Source organism: Vulpes lagopus, chromosome 7 (assembly GCF_018345385.1).
Source record: "Vulpes lagopus strain Blue_001 chromosome 7, ASM1834538v1, whole genome shotgun sequence".
Classification (NCBI taxonomy): domain Eukaryota; kingdom Metazoa; phylum Chordata; class Mammalia; order Carnivora; family Canidae; genus Vulpes; species Vulpes lagopus.
In genome coordinates, this window is record NC_054830.1 from 99,293,683 (window position 1) to 99,313,764 (window position 20,082).

The window sequence follows — 20,082 nt, forward strand, 5'->3', positions numbered from 1 at the left end:
TCCAAAGTCTTCCATTTATTATTTCATATTTTCATATGGATCAGGAACTCTGGCTGAAAGATGATTTTGTGAAAACAGAATTTCTAGCATTAAGTCAATAGAAAAGTGAGAAATTGAGGGCATGCTCTTCTAATTGCTCCTACTATGCTTCAGCTAGATCCACTTCTATCATCTAACTGAATGCTAGCCTCAGGCTGGTTTCTGATTGCTGCGGAGTGTCCACTTGCAGTGCTCTGTTGAAAAATATTCTTAGGACCTGTCTGAACTCAGCAGTGATGTAAGTCATTAATTATAACTGCACTGTACACAGGAGGGAGGAAGGATACCACTTAAACCCACAACTGTTCTTGATTTTGAGAAATAGTACTGAACATTTGGAAGTCAAGTAATATCATTTCTGCAACTTTCAAAATAAGAATGTTTAAGAATATGTGTGTGGAGAGAGCACAGAGAGAGGAGGGGAAGAAAAGAGGGAGGAAGAGTGAATGAGAAAGCATGTAAAACATTAACACGTGGGAGAATCTGGGTAAGGGATATATAGTGATTGTTGTAGCTTTTATGCAAAGTCTACAACTATTTTAAAATTTAAAAAATTAAAAATATTTGGCATTCCTGTTGTGGATGATATAAATAAGAAAGACCAAGACTAAAATTAGCAAAAGGCCATCTAATGTAGCTTCTTGGCAGGTAGTAAAACTAAAACCTTTGGGAGAGTATTTTAAAAGTTCATGTAGGGACAAAACAATCCAGAAGCAAACTCATCCAGTTGCTGGTTTAGTAGCAATACTAGAATATCTGGTAGTCATTTTTTTTTATCTTTTGATTCTAGTTCCAAATTAAAAACAGAAAAATGGGTTGATTCCTTGAAATTCCTACCAATCCTAGAATCATATAAAGATATTCAAGAAATCTAGTCTTCTCCATTCTGGCCATCTAATTACCCACCTGGACAGTACCAATCTGGACAACTGTCTCAAACACCTCAGATACGAGTCACAGTGTATCCTAAGTTTTTAAGTCCATACTAAGGGCTGTGCCAAGCATAGAGAGTGAATGTCCTAGTGATTAATGCTACCCGTGTACTAAATTAGGCTGCCAAACTAAATGACTCTTATTTTCAACCAAAACCATATAGACCATACCATATATCAATACAGTATGCATACAATTCTATACTATAATGTGACTATAATTTTTTTTAAGTTTCTTCCTTTCACTCTGAAACTTCAAAATCTCACTCCAAAGCAGGAAAAGAGTATGAGAAAACCTAAAATATGTACACTCTTTGTTAAGTTATCAGGGATGAAAAACAACTTTTATTTTTTTATTTTTTTGTTTTTTTATTTTTTTATTTTTATTTATTTTTTATTTTTTATTTTTTTTTTAACTTTTATTTTTATTTTTATGTTCTGCTAGCATTGCTGAGAACAATGTTTCCCGAGACTGACTGAAGAAGTTTTGCTGTACCACTTCAAAGTAGGCAGAAAATTGTTTTTTGTTTTTTGGGTTTTTTAAGGGAAGTGTTACAATAACAGATTGAAGAAAAGTATTTTAGTCTTTTTTTAACCAAGAACCTACATCCCACGTGACTGGGTTTGGCTGGTTAGATGCAGAGAGGGATTGAGGTTATGTGTTCCAGTTCAAAAAGGAAATGTTGCTAGAGCATTCCAAACAGAAAAACTAGAAGCAGGCCTAAAGTGTACTTTCATTCACACACTTCACAAATGGGAGTCCCTCCATAATTGGCTGGGCATCAGGGAAATACAAGCATTGATTAGTCATAGCCTCTGTTCACATGGTGATTATAGTGAGGGGAGAAAAAGGTCGCAATATAGTGAGGGGGCAATATTATTAACCAAGTTGAAATATACAGCCTAAAGTTTAGGAAAGTGACAAATGGAGTCATGCATATCGAATTTTGTCAAGACTTTCACCCTGTGGAAATATTTAGCCCCAGAGACTGATACATTTATTTTTTATAAGTATATTTTAGATAATAACGTGCTTTCACTACAGAAAGATTTGTCAATGCACAATATTTAGTCTACCATTAAATCATTAAGTTTTATAGTGTGCTTATAATCACTAATCTAAGTGATTAAATTAAGCTTTACTTGGTGACTTGTGTATTATTTCCTTACAATTTTATCATCAGATTTTTAAATGGTAGAAGACTAGGGTACGGTTTAAAATTCTTGACGGTCATTTCTGTGAAATCCTAAAAAGGTCTTTGTCTGTAATCAATTATTTCTCATCCTTTTTCTGCATTCTGGACAAGGACCAATTTTCTTCCTGAAAACCTATGTGAATATCTATCTGGGTGCTAATATATTCTATCCACCTATTTCTGGCAAGAAATAAAATTCTTGTAAGCTTATCTGAAAAGACCATGGAATGCTTTGCAAATATTTCTGAAAGGAGGTATTGATTCCATTATCTTCTTTAGCATCAGCCACTATGACTAAAATCCTGAGGAGTCAATTGGTTCCTAATTCATCTTACTCTACAGAGAAGATGTTCCAGAGCTTGAGTGGCCCATTATTACTTGGGCACTCATCATTCCAGATAATATTTCTGTGAGAGGATGACTAATGCCAAATTTAGCAACTCAGATGTAGTATATGCAAAACAAGAAGTTCTTTTACATATTGCCATGCCCCTTCCTCTACAAAATAGCATAAAAGGAAGAAAAAGACAGATGAATAGCAGGAAAAACTCTAGTCTTACTCTTTCCTATAAGCACCAAAGAGTTGATTCCATTGATCAAACAGAAGGACCAAAAAAGTTTTTATTTTTTAGAAAGTTCTATCTATTATCTATCTATATTTTTTCTCATCCAAATACAATATATACTTGGTGCAGAGAAACTGGGTAATACAAAAGATCTTAACAGAGAAACAAAAAGAGCCATATATAACTCTACTATCCTATGATACCAGTATTAATACAGTAGGGTCTTCTACTTTAGCCTTTTGTTCTATACATGAATATATCCATAACTATTTTCTCTCTTCCATAACTAATTTTGCAACATAATTTTAATAGCTAACGGTCTATCATAAGCACATAAATAACCTACTGTTATTTGTCAGTCAGATTATTCCAGTTTTTTCAGTCATACATAATAATATCAAATGTATAGACTTAAATTGTATTTTGTCCAAATTCATTATTGTTTCCTTGAGGTAGATTTCTATAATTATCCTAAGTATTACCGGCATCAGAACTGCTACGTCAAGAAGAACCTTTTGTCTTCTTCTTCTTTTGATATAACATCAGGTTACTTCTAAAGGTTCCCTCAACATGTACTTTCAGCAGCCATGCAGGAAAAGTACCCATTTCTCTCCATCCTCACTAATGCTCTGCATTGTTGTTGTTCTTTCATTTTGCAAGAAAGGCAAGAAAGTTTTTATTTGAACCATATACATCCAAACCTATGAGAAATCTATTGACCTTTTATTGTACTTCATACCTGATAGAGCTTTAATCTTAAATTATAAATCCATGACTTGTAAGCACACATGCTGGAATATTTCTCCACATGGTGAATGACTAGAGTGTCTCTTTGATGAACAACTGGAATTGCCAACTAACAAATACACATGACTAGGTGTTTGAAGACAGAGGGTCTGCCTTGGAAGCCAGTGAAGGCCCCATCACTGAGGAAATTTAAGAAAAGGATGCATGAGCACCTGGCTAGCAGGATATTATGGAATTGGTTTAGATCATCTCTAAAGTTTCTTCCCACTCTAGGATTCTCTGATGTTCTTTTCTATTTCTACAGACTATTGACTTTATCTCTACCTCATCAACAGCCATCTTTTTATACAAATAGAGTGACTCTCTCTAACTTTTGTCTCTGTCAGTAATTTGCTCAAAGTGGCAGCACTGTAAATTGTGCTTTGGAGCAGTGTGTGTATATATATATTATATATATTCTGTAATATATAGTGTATTACATAATATATAGTATATGTATAATTTATATTATATATACACACCACAGCATTTGCTGCATCTAGAAAACTAGCTGCAACATGAGCTCATAAGAGTTCCATTTTAAAATTATACACACATATAGCTTTCCAAATATGTATCTATAATTATAGCTAAAGGTATACAAGAAACTATAGGTATGCTTGCATATGTTCAGGAAATCTTTAGGATACATAAAATATTACTCATAGTAGTTATCTTTAGGAAGTAAAAATTGGTAAAAGGGAGGTAGATCTCTGAATTTAGCAGCCTTGAAAGTTGAGCTTCATCACCAGGAGGAGAGAAATTTCCTTCTCAACACTGATCTCAAGCTTTGTTTAGTTGATACTAAAACAACAATGTAAACAAGTTTTGCAACAGAAAAGAAAATGAGGGAACCTGCTAGAATAATAGCCTGTGCCAGAAATCAGAGTTGTAAGAGACATAGCTCACTGTTTTGGGATGTTGGTATTATAACATTTTTATGAATTTATTGATGGTGAGAATTAATACAGCAACAATTTTATTCTGCTCATCAAATATATGGAAAGTCCAAGACAATTCTGCTCACTTCAGGTGCCCTAATTTAAAATACAAAGGAAAAAAGAACATTCTATAATTTTAATTACAAGTTGAAAGTGCTAATAATATTTTAGTTCACACATAAACAAGCCATATTATCCAGCAAATTTTTAAAAAAAGATTATTCCACAAAGCTATGCTGATGGAAGAGGGGAAGGGACATGCCCTTGTTCAATGTGTTGTGCCAGCTAGAACTCAGAAATAAGGAAAATAATTATCATCTGAAAATCTGAAGTCAATCATAAGACATCAGAGGTCAGGTTAAGAACTCATTCCTAAAATCAGTCCAATATGACTATCTCCTGATTGATAGGACTAACATTATGCATATTAAAATGTATCAGAATATAGATTGAACTGCAATGGCCATGCTGGCAGACCCAACCAAGGCAGTTATGAGAGAGTGCTGTCCTGAACCTGCCAGATGAAGCCAAGTGTCCAGCAGAGCCAGGACTCAATCAAATTCCTATCTCATCCCCACCCTGATTCCTTGTTTCTCCTATCATCTAGCTTTTCCACTACATGGGCCTGCAGAGAGAGGGCTTATTAGTCAGTGACATATCATGGTTGTAGTTTTACACATCATTTTCTTGTAAGAGTCAGTTTGAAAGATATTAATTATTTCTTTAATTGAAATCTCAAATGTTCTGATTATGTCTAACCTCTTGGAACAGAATCTATTTTGTTATCATGAGGATTACAAAGTCAAAAAAAAAAATCTAAGAGGTTTTTGAGCCATGAAGACTGAAGATACACTAAATCCGTGTGATGCCCTTCTGTCTTCTCCATGCGGCATGGATCACCCTGTGCCTTTAGCCTTTTGGTCCAACTTTTAGAGTTTTTAGTCATATTATTACCAGGAAAAAAATCTAAATAAGAAGATCACGTTACAGTGTTTCGTGATTGAGGAGCAGCATATTCCAATTTGAAGACATTGTTATTTTTTGAACTGAAGAATGGTCTGATGAAGTCTTATTTCTATGAGAAGAATTTACTTTCTAAAAGAACTGTTAAAAGTTGGACAATCATTTATTATGAAAACTGAAGCAATCACCTTTTCTTTTTGACTAGTAACTCATCAGGCTGCATATAGGAGAAAGGACAGAATAAGATAAAAATTGACAAGGTAAACATTTCTGAAGATATGTCAGGAGTCTGGTTATATGATCCAACATCCCATAGTGCCTGTGTCATAAGTGGGTGAGGAGGGAGAAAGAAATAATACATGAAAAGTGTTTAGAATACTAACTGGCATACCATAAACATCTAATAAATGTTAGGTAACAAATAGAACATTGTTATGCAAAATAAGGAAAATGAAATCCAAACATGCCAAATTTACATAAATGTGTATGTACCATATTTATGCCAGCAAAGATGCAGCAAAAGACCTGATAGGATTCACACCAAACTGTCAGCAAATGGTTTCTTTCGGGTATGGAGTAATATGGAGGAGGAGTGGTGTCAGGGGTAAGTAAAGGAGAACTTTTGTTTTTCTTCTTACAACATGTCTATATTTCTGGAAGTTTTATAATGAGAAAGCATATGTTTAACTTCTAAAAGGAAAGCGGTAACATTTTTTAAAAGGAATCCATTGGGAGGTGTGATGTAATGACTGTAAAAATGTTCATTCATAATAACTGGGCATGTTCCACGTTTATGTACATACAGTACAATTTGGGAGTGACTTGGATCCAGCATAGAGCCGGGCTCACAGAAGTTCTTGTTTGAATGAATGGGTTGGGAAACCACATACAGTGACTTAGTCAAATTATCTAACCTCTGTAAAGAAAACACAGTTTTCTTCTCTGTAAAATGAACATAATAACAGCTATGTATAAAAATCTAGCTCAATGTTTAGCCCCTTTAAAAAATGAATCATTCAGGTTTTATTTTTGATGCTTAGACTGAAATGTCTGAAATGTTTGAAAATATAAACTTTTGTGTGAATTCTATAAATACAATTTACATCGGGCTCAATTTGGATCAATGTGTTTCAACCACACAATCTGGGAAATCCCAGCACAGTGCAGTGCAGCTGGTTATCACTACCGAAAAGTAGGGTAATAGAGCTCCTGTTAGAACAGCATTTTGAAGGTTCTGTTCAAATGGACACAAGATAGTGTCAGATTCCCAGTTTTCTAGTTCTTTCTATGAGTTATCTAAGATCCAACCTTGTCCTGAACAGAATATCTCAGGGAACAAAATGCTACTAGTTGTAAGCTTTTAAAACACTATGTTATGAACGTTATTGAGCTCTACTACTGAGTTTTGAGCCTTGAGCTGGTCCGGGGAGAGAGTCTTTCACTAGCAGGTTTTGTTTTTTTTTTTTTTTGTGGATTGGGAAGAAGTATGTATGAAGATCTGGGTGAAGTGGCAAAAATGAAAGGGTACAGTTGCTGTGGACCAGGTGACTTTTGGATCTGTTCATTCAAGTCTTGACTGTTCCTAAGATAGAGATTATCCATAGATCTTTTCTTCCTCGAGGGCTTACAGTAAATAAGCATACAGTTTAACATGTTTAATTTTTTGAAAATCTGGAAGAGCAGATATATACATCTAATCTTAGGTGTCAACATTTGCATCAAGATAGTCTAAAGCATGGGAATAGTATAGTTATGGTTTAAAGCACAGATCCCAACTTCAACGTACCTCAACCCCTTACTGTGTAGGCAATCTTAGGCATTAACAATAATCTGCAATGCTTTACCTAAAAGCACTGGTAATATCTAATATCTATCTATAAGGTAGATATTAAGTTATATTTAGCTAAGATTATTATAAGGTTTCAGTAGGAAAATGCATAAAAATGTTTAACTGGCACAGTGTTTTGCCCATAGAAAGCTTTCATTGTAAGAAACCAAAATTAGTCTTAGTTCATAGACTTACTGGTTTACACCGAAAATATGGTTGCATAGCTCTTAAATCTAAGCTACTATACTCTGCAGAGCACTTAGATCATAGTAGCTGCTTCATAAAAGCTAAGTCTGAAATCAAAATCAAGATTTCCAGTTGTACTGAAGCTAGGCAAAGCCCATGAATATTTTTTTTTTAACTTTTGTAAAGAAGCATAGTCTCTGTGGAACATGTGATGACGTGGGAGGTGCTATGATAGTCAAGTAAAGGAAATGCTTAATTTTTAGTCAGTCCCAAAACCACCTTGCCCATCTGTAGCTACTTGTGTAAGGTCAACAGAACAGCTATGTCGTTGGCATGATACCACTACTATCATTGCCGTTACTATTTCTGAATGCCTATGTAATCATTGATTTTCTTATATTATTTCAGTGGCTTCTGACAATGCCTTAATAGAGATGCTTTTATCCCTGTGTTAACAAAGAAAACTGAGTCCTAGAGTGGTTATATAACTTGCTCAATGCCAGACAATGGTGAATGAAAGAGCCAAGATTAGGAAGAGGACCACTGAGAACCAGGCAGGCCTCTGATCAGGGAAGGTGGGCTAAGAGTTTCCATAGAGGGAGGGTGCAGGGCCTTGGCAGCCGACTGGGCCCTACCGGTTTGTATCTTGACTTGGTCTAGATTTGACTGGAACCTCAGCTCATTTAGCTCCAAACCCACAAAAGTTCCACTAAACCAGAAGCCCACAATTTGAGTAGCGAAGAATAACCTTTAAAGAAGAACAAAAAAACATTCCTCAAAGAAAACCAACAAAAAAGTGTCAAGTTCTCAGGGACCCCAGAGACTCTAGCCATAAATCCCGGTTTCAGAAGTAGTATTTAAAAAAAACAACCAACCAACAAACAAAAAACCCTGAAGTCTTAACATGTGACAAATTTGTTTGTGATTTATTAACTACAAAACAGAAAGTTAAAGATATTTTTTGTGTGTGTGCTGTCATGGAAATGAACATAATCAGTCTAAAAAAAATCTCACAATATTTGTGGTGTCTCAAGATCAGGGCAGCATGTTTGTGCAACATGACTGGAATGAAAGGGAATTCTTTTTGGTCAGAAAGTGTTCTTCAAGTATGTACCAATAATTCAACATACATTCCTAGGCACAGGGTGGAGCTCCATCAGGTTTTGGAACTGTCACTGTTTTCAAGTTAGGTATAAATTCTCTAAATTGTGTCTCTGTGTTTCTAGCAAAATGACATTACTACCTTTGTGTACACTGCTGTCAGTTCTTGAGCCACTGTGCAAGGAAAGATGTTTCAACAAGATTTTTGTCAGACTTAAGTAAGTATAATAACACTCTATGTGCATAATAACAGAAGCCATTATTAGGAATCAGTTTCCTCATCTCCTTGATGTCTTTATCCCTAATATTAAGCCCTTAACTTAGCATCATCATCAGAACTTTTGAGTCCTTGTCCAGGATGCTGTCAAAAATTTCCTCAGCTTTTCTTGTTCATCTCAACACTTATGTCTGATCTCTGCTATGGCATTGTGCACCTGCTGACATGCTAGCTTGTAATCTTTCTCTGGCCAAATTATATTCCTATTTTATCTTTTCTGCTATCTTGTGAACTCATCAAGGAAAGTACCTTCCACTTTACAGCTTCTCAATTATATACCTAAGGGTTTCTCTTAAATTTTTGTCCAACCCCTCAAAAATAGTTAATGATAAAATAGTAAAAATATTACTGAAACTACCTAGTTATGAAAAGTGACTGAACGATAGAACAAGTGATAGACATCTCCTAGCCTCTTCTGAAGCATATCCAAAGCAATTGTGAAGTTAATTTAATGTAATTATTTTCTGAGGGAATATAAGATAACGCTTATTTTTATTACAAAGTTAGCAAGCCATTTAACATGGGAGCAAAATATAGAAAAGGTCAATAAAAGAAATTACCAAAAACCAAGTATAAACCTACCACTCATAAAAATTTTGACATTTTGATTTACATTCTGCTACTATCATGTGCATGTTTGTCTGAGAGTTTGTATATTTGTCTCATCCTGGGAATTGTCTAGAAAACTTTATTAAAGCAAGAGTTGAGGAATTGGGAAGGGTATTTGAATGCTTTAATAGTAAGAAAAGATAAGTAACTAGCTTGAGATTGTTTATTCTATTAGATATATTATACAACTGCTGTGCATTTGCCAAAAACATGGAAATCAGAACACGGTATTTCAATAGTAGTTTTCATAATGGCACTGTAACCTTCAGGTAGTAACCTGAAGATTAGCAATCATCCCAACATAATACAGAATCGATTGGAACCAGAATGTGGCATCAACGGTAGTATATACTTCATCCCAAACTACTCTTTGATTTTCTAAACAGTAATTATCAGGGAAGGCAAACTAGGGAGGGTGCATTAGACCCCTTCCAATTCCAGATTTTGATTCTTTAGCGATTGCTTTTGTCTTTGACAAATTTGAAATTTCTTTCAGAGAAAAATTGATGAAAATAAGTGTCATAGATGTACTGATATAACATTAAAAAATTTGAACATCTTTTAAGAATGCAATGTAAAATGTATGACTGAATGGTAAAACACAGGTTTTGATAGAGATTATATTTATTGGAAAAATATTTTGGATATCATGGGATATCAGAAAACTTAGAGTAATATTTCATAAGCAATGCTGAAAGTCCCATTTTTAAGAACATTTGTAAAAGGAGTCTTTGCATGGGTGAAAACTATTGGGAACATGGGATAAAAGCTCCAGACATAGGACTGACTTTTTAAAGCAGCCATTGTATTGTATATTACCGTGGTCTAGCGATAGGTCTGCCACATAGTAGGCACTCAATAAATCACTGATTATTGAAAGAAACTGTATCTGCAACAACTCCGGACATGTATCCCCAGAGCTTCTTTTCTTGGTCCCTTAATACTCTAGGGGGTGCTGGCTATCACACAGATTTACATGCAGATTGGAATGGCGGGGGCAGAGTACATGGAGTCAGATAAGAGTTCAACTTGTGATTGTATTCACTAATCAGCTGTGTGACTTTGGTCTGCTAAGCCACAATGGCCTTATTTGCAAAACATGGATGAAAATACTTCCTCTTTTCCAGTATGACTTTAGATTCAAATGATAACAAATATTAAAATACTCTGAACAGAAAGGTAGTGAACACATATTGGGCAGACTTTGTACATGAGGCATGACATCTCTTTCCAATTTCATTATAAATTTCCTGTTTATATCTTTGCATTTGTTTATTGAATTATCAAATTTCCTTATCTCTAAATTAAAAATAAAAATGCTTACATACTGGGAAAATCTGTCTCCTCCCCCAAACATCCTGATCATTACCTTAAGTGGGCCTCTTGTACCAAATGCATGCCTGCAAATTTTCTTTTCTAATATATTCCCTCCCACAAGCTTTATTATATATGGTGCCATTTATGTTGTTAACAAGGGTTGCACCATTAAGAAGTCTGGCTACAGAAATAGTTTCTCTCCCCTCTTCAATCTCTTTCAAGTCGCCTTTTTTACAACTGCATCTCTCAGACCCCTAAGAACATCGGTTGTAACATCGCAGATAAGGGTGAAGGAAATTCTCCATGAAGGCATAAAAGGAGATGAGAGACAATGATGAAGTCGTGTGTATATAAGGAACTTTGTGTAAGACTGCCTCCCTGCAAGTCTACGCAATATTGCGTCAATGGTATACACATCCATCTAACAGGAAAAGAAGGGAGACTTAATTCCTGAAAGTCTCTAGAAAGGTTTGTGCCTGGCTCAGGTGTTTCTTAGAAAAGAGTTCTGAGGGCAGGCCCAAAGCCTGGTAATTCCAGACAATCCAGAACAATCTGTGGACAACTAGAAGTAATAAACGTGAAATGTGGGGTCACGCATCATATCAAGAAGGTTAACTCAGTGCCCATAGTATACGGCAGAAAAGAACGTAAAAATCACACTTAAGAGGTCATATTCCACTCTGGTTCTCTAACTTCTCTACATGGGGATGCGAGGAGGAGACAGGAGACAGGAAGAATGGCAGAACTGCATCTGTTCAGTGTTTATAACAAAACTGCCAAGTCTACATAAAAACAAATCTGTTGCTTCCCAGTTATGCTGAAGCTGGGGTTTTTAGCACCCAAAAGAGTTGTGTAAAATGGGGTAAACCAGTCTCACTGGCAGAGGAATGTACCTGTCTCAATCTCTTCTCTAAAGTCCCATGGCTAATGCTCTTATTTTCCCAATGGAGACCTTCAGTGGAGCCCAAAGTTGAACACAAAACATCTGTTTGGCATAAATTCTCCCGCAGCTACTGATGCTTCACATAGAAGATATAACAAACAGTCACTTTAGCAATTTGCTGCTGTTATTGTGGTGGTTTCTATCTGCTTTTTAAAAATGCATTTATTAATATACACTAATCACACACAGCAAGCTCTGGCTTGGAGAGACAGAGTTTTATGCGCCTATGATATTTTCATCACGAAAAACAGAGTAAGTCTAGAAATTGTCCTTAGTTGAAAATAACCGGATTTTTCCCTGTATGGAGTTCTTCAACACCCTTGGTTTTATTTACTACAAATAATAAATGGCAAATGAGTGCAAGAGATTTGAGAGCCCTAAACAGACAAGCTCCTTGACTTTTTCATTTTGTATTTTCAGCCCCCATAGTAAATGCTTAATAAGGACTTTTTGAATAACTAAGATACAGAAACTGTGTGGATTTAGACAGGGAAACATGAATATGTAACTAAATAATTTGCATTGCACCTGGTGTACGAATATATATGCACAAATGCACATGTGCATGCACATCTATAGGCTTATACAGGCAAAGGTGCATGTGTGTATAATTTGCTTTCAACATCTAACCATTCCAAATAGGAAGAAAACAGCTACCTGAGACATAAAAGTAAAGTCCCCCAGGAGACCAATGTTAAAGGTCTTGAGATGGGTTTTTACAGTGACATCCTGGGACCTGTATGTAGGCTACACAGTGAAAATTCTGAACACAGGACATGATCTCTGAAGACTGGCTTTGGTTACTTTTTGCTGTGGAATTCATCACCTCCAGAGTGTTCCAAATGCAGAGAAAGAGAAACTAGGGAAAACACCTAGGGTTACTTCCTTTTAATGCAAAGGCCTAGCAGACAGGAGGATCCTTTCATGTAGAAAAGCCTCACCATCCTCTGGGGTGACTGAGACCACTGCTGCAACTTTGCTCCACTCCAGGCTGGGAGGAAATGCTGTTGCTTGGTGGTTATTTTCTTCAAAGGGTTTGGGAAGGAATTATTTCCTCCATCCAGTTCATTGTACAAATAAACCGAGGCTCACAGAGGCCAAGGGGCTCGCCCCAGAACTCTTGGCCAGTAAGTAAGTTTTTCCGTTTAAGTACATCCGGAATAACAAAAGGATTCTCCGACCCAGTACTAGTCTCATTGTCCTACTCATAAGGTAGTGTTTACAAGCGGCACCGAAAACAACTGCAGATCGAGGACTGAGGGGGGAAGGGTCGGAAGTGGTCATTAGCAAATTCCTGGGCCTGGGGATCACCTGCTCGCTAGGATCAAAACAGTCCGGCCAGCTATTCCCCAGGACATCAAGGACGAGCGGGCCATTGTTTCCAGCGCCAGCTGTGGAGAGGCAGCTTACCAGTGGCCTTGGAACAGCTGCGCCCGCTGCACCAAGGGGGGGGCGGGCGCAGTGGTGGCGAGTGAGCTGGGAAGGATCGCTGGCAGGGACCCTGCCTCGCCACCTCTGGGCAAGCCGGGAAGTATTTTTGCTGAAGCGCAAAGGGCCGAGCCACCTTTCGAACCGAAAGTGTGAAGGGCACACAGCAGGCCCCAGAGGGCCTTAGTGACTGCAAACCCTCGGCGGGCAGGGGGCTCCGGCGGCTGCGGACCTGCAGCTAAATGCTCGGAGTCGGAGGCACAGAGTCGGCGCGATCGTGAAGTACGCCGAGCAAAGCAGGCTCTGCGTCCTGGCACCCCGCGACCGAGCAAAGTCCGGGGTGAACGAGCCCCCCGCGCGCCCCCCGCGCCCCCCGCGCGCCCCGCGCGCCCCGCGCTCAGCTCTGCAGCCTCCGCCGCGCTCCGGCTCCCGCGGCCCCGAGTCCCCGCCGCCCCGCCGGTGGCCCGGCCCTCCTCCCCGCAGCTGGCGCACCGCACTCACCATCTCCTGCCTGAGGAAGTGCAGCTTGGTTTCCAGCCTCTCCAGGGCGCTGCAGGGGCTACGACGTGGGGAGCCGGGGGTTGGAGAGGACGAGGAGGAGGACGGCAGGGAGGCGGGGAAGCTGCAGCTGCTGCTGCTGCTGCTGCTGCAGCCGCCGCCGCCGCCGCCGCCGCTCCGCCCGCAGGGGTCCCTGTGCCCTTCCAGGGGAGCCGGCTCCTCCCCGCGGAGCGAGCGCACTAGGCTCTCGGGTACTTTGCGCCCCAGCTTCAGCTCGATGTCTCTGAGGTCTGGCAGCGGGCCGTCTTCCATGACTTCTCAAGAACGAGGATAATGGTAACGAAACGCAGCGGACGGGAGGCAGCAGCGGCCTCGAAGTCTGCGGCGAAATGAGCGAACCCCTCCCGGCGCCTGGGGCTCTATCCTCGGCGGAGGGAGCGCCCCGGCCGCGCCATAACCGCCCGCGCCGCTGTCAACCCCGAAACCCGCACCGGACCCCGCGGGTCGCGGCCGCCGTCGCGCGGGTGCTGTGGCTCCTCCGACACTTACTAGGATTTTAGAGATCGCTTCATCCTCTTCCTTTTTGGCCACCCCACTGCCGAGCTGAGTTCATTGATATTGCAGAGAGGAGAAAAATCCAAGTATTATAAACCAAAAGAAAAGAGAGGGGAACGAAGTCTGTTTGGGCTTTATGGGGGGGCGGGGTGGGGGGGTGGAAATTCGCTTTGTAAAACTGTCCGTTCACATCTCGGCATCATTCACTGATTGCCCATCTGGTACCGCGCGACACAAAGTAATGATGTGGCCACACTCCAGGGTCGTTTCATTTTCCAGCCATATGTCTCCAAGCTTTCGGAATATCCAGGATTGTCAGAAATAATCCCTGGTCAGTGATAGAGGAGGTCGGTCGTGTGCATGGACGCACGAAAGAGACGGTGAGCTTAGCAGGAGTGTAGCGGCTTCCTTGTTGTAGCAGAAATGCCCTTCTTCTCATTTAGGCAGTTTGATCCAAGTCATTGTGTTCCTCCCAGCCTTGGAAACTTTAAACTCCGCTGGCAGGTGGACCAAACCGGGGCCAACCCTTGTACCGTATATCACAGGAAAGAAGAGCAACGGACTTTTTCTCACCCCGTTGCTAGCCGCAGTTTCAGTGAACTGCTTTAGTTGGGAGTACCTGATACGGGTGTTAGATTTTCACTTTTCCTGGTGAAATGGCCTGGTAGCCGCAGCCTTCAAAACAGTTTACAAACGCTGGAGAAAGAAGATTGACTTTAAATGTAGTGGCATTCCTCACCCCCTATCTTCCTATAGAGCACAAGTCTAGCTTCTAGAAGCCTCTCCCACTTTTTACACTAGTAAAAAGTGAGAGTTTCGCCAAAAGTTCAATAGGAATGTACAGTCAAAATGAATTATCTTACCCAATATTACAATATTTCACTGCAAGACGTGAAGAATTATGCAGCCGGAATAATTTATATGGCTACGGAGGTAGGGATGGATCTTAAAAGGGAGAAGTTGCTGAGACACTTTTTAATTATAGAGACAAAAAGTATTGGCCAGATCTAGCGAAAAAGTTGTCTTTGGTACTTTATTTTTTCCCAACAATTTGAAGAGACTCAAAGCATGCAATCAATTTTATGAGATACTTCTACCAAGTATCTGTAGTTACAATGAGCTACAGAGATTATAGGTTTGACTCAATGGTGAGTTTGCGTTAATAATCTTCAAGTAGAGGATACTGTTTTCAATTTAGTAAACTCTAATTTGGGGATTCCATTGGAATATTTGAAAAATATGAGATCCTCTATTTTCAGGACAAATAAATATTTGTGTTCTTGGTCCTTCATGGGCTCCATTCCCAAACGTCACTCAGGTTTTATACTCAGCCCATAGATACATTTCAGAGTGTGTTCTCCATATAGCCTCATCTAGGAATTATAAGGATAGGGAACATGGGCCATCAGAATGAAATATTTCATGTCAGGGAGAAAATTGCTAAAGTTCCCTTTTCAGCATGCCAGAAATTTCTGTTATTTCTCAGTCTTAGAAATCAATGAAGAAAATAGTTATAAATGAAGTGGCCCATTTTAAAGTTGGAATAACCATTTATAGAATCAAAGGAGAATAATGCTAAATCTCAACTCACTGATAAAACAACATGCTTTGTCCTAAATTTGGAAAACCACACCTGCATTGGGTAAGAATTGCACTGTGACAGATAATCATGGAAGGCTTGCATTTCAATCAATAGCAGTTTGTGGGGCAGCGTGGGTGGCTCAGCGGTTTAGCCCCGCCTTCAGCCCAGGGCCTGAGCCTGGAGAACCAGGATGGACTCCCATGGCAGGCTCCCTGCATGGAGCCTGCTTCTCCCTCTGCCTGTGTCTCTGCTTCTCTCTTTCTCTCTCCGTATCTCTCATGAATAAATAAATAAAATCCTAAAAAAGAAAAAAAAGCAGTTTGTGTGTGTGTGTGTGTGTGTGTGTGTGTTTCAAACCCTTAAAAAGTTCAGCATAGGGCTGGCTGGTTGAGAAGAGGAGCTCACAAACACAATAGCTAGTTTGCACTTGGTCAATAAAAAAGTGTATTGTCAAATTATCAATAGAACTGTCTAAAAAGGGAATACTTCCTTTGCTATGAGTCACAGACAGTAAAATTAGTATTTGATACTGAAATTGATAACTCAAAATTAGGAAATTTTTTTTCACTTTGAATGTCTGCAGAGAAAACTCCTCGGAAAATAAAAATAAGGCCTGAATGCATCCAGCATCAGCTTTCAGGGCTTTTTTAGATTCAAGATAACCTAGAATGTTCTTAAGGATCTGGATGGTCAGCTTTTCTCAGTAGCTCTAAGGCAGAAGGGTCGGAGAGAAATTGAAAACATTAATTTAGAGAGTTAGAAACAGATCCTGGAAGAATTGAAACTTTGGTAAGGACTGACAAAATATGAAAGACAGCAGATTCCAGTTTACAGATAGATTAAAAAAAACCTCAAAGACAAAGAATAGTACCAGATTCTCTGATAACTCACAAAGGTATGCTGTAGTTTTTTTTTTTTAACATTTATGAAACGTAATTATTCCCTATGGTTTATAAAGCATGAAATTTCTCTCTGTAGTCATCCTCATTTTTTATTCTTGTTACAAAATAAATCTGGTCTCATTAAGAAAGCTTGTATATAAAGCAATATTTTGTGCCAGTGCAATGCAAAACAAATGCAAACATTTAAGAAAAGCTGTTATGTCGAGCCTTTCAAAATTTCTCAGTTAATGGCTTATGACATTTTAGTTTAAAGTAGAGACATTTTGGGGCGCCTTGGTGGCTCAGTTGGTTAAGCTTTCGCTTTCAGCTCAGGTTATGATCTCAGGGCCCTGGGATCCAGCCCTGCACTGGGAGCCTGCCTCTGCCTCTCCCTGTGCCCACCTCTGCCCCACCTGCTCATGCTCTCTCTCTCAAATATAAAGAAACTCTTTTAAAAAATGGAGACATTTTGTATGCCAAAGTGCTAATTTTCAAAACAGAATCACAGAACTGTTATTAGGCTTCTTATAGATTATGTTAACTCTGTCGTTACTGCTTTATATGATCTGGTCTGAGACATTCCTTACCCAAAATGTTAAAAAAGAGAGTCTTTATTTTTTAATCTTTGGGTCTTGAGGATATTTCTCCTATCATTAAAAAAAAAAAGAAGTCTGAGAGATCTAACCACTTGCTAACCTTGTCAGTTAGCCTTGTATGTTAATTACACATCTTGATTTGCGGAATTAGCTGTCAAGAATTTTTCAGTAGTGGGTCTAACATGGGGGTATGGGGTGACATTGAGGTCATCATAAAATGAAAGAGAAAGAACAGTGAGAAATAGGGAAAAATCTCTTCTGGATAACCTTTTTGTATCTCCCTAGCTCTCACTCTTAACAGCATTCCCTCCCTGCTCCTGACCTTCTTGTCCATTTCCAAATACATGTTTCCCCAAGCCTAATCTACTGAAAAGTAAAATTATAAAAATAGCTTTTCTGTTATATATTTGTGCCATAACTTTTTAGATCCAAACTACTTTATTATATGCTTCCTCTTCTGACTGCCTCAAGTGTGAACTGGATTTTTCTATTTAGAATGCCTAAGAAATCTAAGAATGAGTGTTAAACTATGGAGAATAAGAGACTGATTTTCCTTCTCAGTTGGATTGTGTTCACAGAAAATGAAAGACAGCCTCTTATTTATCATTACAAAACAAAGCAAAGCAAAACAAAAAGAAACGTAGTGGCTAATTAAATGGGAACATTGTTGGACTCAGATGACAAGTTTGAAGAGAAAGCCACAGTCGCAGAAACAGAGTGATGTGATGCACTTCACACATTCCACACTTAGAACGCTTCCTGGTATGAGACATAGTACTTTCAGCAAAAGTAGACTCAGCAAGACTCTGCATGGTGTGAGTAATGCCACTCCTTAATCTGCTGCTGGCATTGTGGCTAAAAGAAGAAAGGCCTTCCACCTTCTCTCTGGCACTGATGGAAAGTTTGCAGCATTCCCAACTGGCTGGCAGAGAGTTCAAGCACGAGGGCAGAGTCTCTAACCCGAGACTTCACTTCCCACAGTGCAGAATAATAGCAAGCAGCCAACAGCCTCAAATTACGCTTAAGATTTTTAGGAAGTACCTATTTCATGGTATCGGATTCTTTGAATTTGTGTTTAAGTGTGTAGAGCTGCTGTTCCTATACATCTTTTTGTTCAGCTGATGAACTGTTTAACAAGGAAGATGTCATAGCAAAACTAAAGAATGTTCATCTTATCCATACACAGTGGAGTTATAGATCTGCTAAAGCTGTGAAACTTTACCCTGCCTGTTTATAGTCATTAAATTCAACTGTAATTTTGTAACTGGGTTGGGTCTGTTTTACTAAGTAAAGCCATCTAGTTTGTTACCAACCTGAGCAACTTATACAGGTGTATGCCATGTATATTGCCCTATCATCTATCTATCTATCTATCTATCTATCTATCTATCTATCTATCTATCTATCTGTCTGTCTATCTATCTATCTATCTGTCTGTCTATCTATCTATCTATCTGTCTATCTATCTATCTATCTGAAATGTCTCTCCCTAAGGAGCACAGATCCTTTAAATAGTACTCTGATTGGAATCTAATTAATATTTATAATCACAGCTAAACACTTCCCTGAGAGATTTAGTAGACAATACTAAAAGTAGGTCACCAGCATCTAAGTCTGCTTTATCCCCTCTTCACAATCCCTGTCAAATCTCTCTGTCTTCATTATTTGTAATAGAGTCCTTTATTTGATTTTACTTGCTTTCCTCGCTTTTCTGAATTCCTAATGAAAGGTGCAGAGCAGGGCCCAGAAAAGTCCACCAAATCTCTTTGGAGAAGCTAACCTTGGTTGGTTCTTCTGTAGCCGTTCCAGTCTGGCCTATAGAATGGAGTGACAGGATATTTCAGTGGTGTGCTGATAAACATTTACAACTAGTTCTCTGAAAATATAAAAATAACTGATTTGTAGATTTTGAGAGTCTTAATGGTGTAAATATTCTCACTATGACAGATTTCAAGCTTCCAGTATGAGTTGGTAAAGGATGGGCACTGGGGGGATCCCTGGGTGGCGCAGCGGTTTGGCGCCTGCCTTTGGCCCAGGGCGCGATCCTGGAGACCCAGGATGGAATCCCACATCAGGCTTCCGGTGCATGGAGCCTGCCTCTCCCTCCGCCTGTGTCTCTGCCTCTCTCTCTGTGACTATCATAAAAAAAAAAAAAAAAAAAAAAAAAAAAAAAGGATGGGCACTGGCACAGTGTTCTAATAGTATTTCCACCATACAGATGTATTAGACATGGGTAGCCTCAAGAGCATAGATTGTAGTAAAATGTAGTCAAATAATTAGGAAGGGATGCATATTGATTATTTATTACCTTTGTTTTAGCATAAGTTGCCTAATTTAAAGCTTATACAGTGTAATTTTTGAAATCATGGATGTGTCTAGCAATCAACTTGTGAAATACCTAAAAATTTAACAATTTGCTCCTGAAAACTCGTATGGGATACTTCTATTGCATGTCTGGTTCATAAAATATTGCAGGATGATCATTAATTATAGTTAAGAAAGGAAATAAAAGGGGCACCTGGGTGGCTCAGTTGGTTAGGCATCTGCCTTTGGCTCAGGTCAGGAGCCCGGGGTCCTGGGATGGAGCCCTTCATAAGGTTCTCTGCTCAGCGGAGAGCCTGCTTCTCCCTCTGCCTGCTGCTCCCCCTGCTTGTGCTCTCTCGCTCTCACTCTCACACTCTCTGACAAATAAATAAATAAATTTTTTTAAAGCAAAGAAATAAAAACTTCAAAGTCAGAAAAAGCAGTGTAGTTTAAGGTCGAAAGGTTGAGCAAAGTGATACTTGGGAAAATGGGTCCCAAAGTCAGAAGCAGGAAAATTAGGGAACTCATAAAACTGTGTGTGGTCCTTTCCTGGG

The 20,082-nt window shown here is 39.0% G+C and overlaps 1 protein-coding gene across 1 annotated transcript in view; it reads right to left on the bottom strand.

The window, feature by feature from the left end:
* The window catches only part of LURAP1L (leucine rich adaptor protein 1 like), a 49,903-nt gene extending 33,928 nt beyond the window's left edge, over positions 1-15,975 (bottom strand). The window contains exon 1 of the mRNA XM_041763518.1: positions 13,614-15,975. Within this exon, the coding sequence (XP_041619452.1) occupies positions 13,614-13,922 (309 nt within the window). The 5' untranslated portion in view covers positions 13,923-15,975. The remainder of the gene's footprint in view (positions 1-13,613) is intronic.
* Between the last annotated feature and the right edge of the window lie 4,107 nt (positions 15,976-20,082).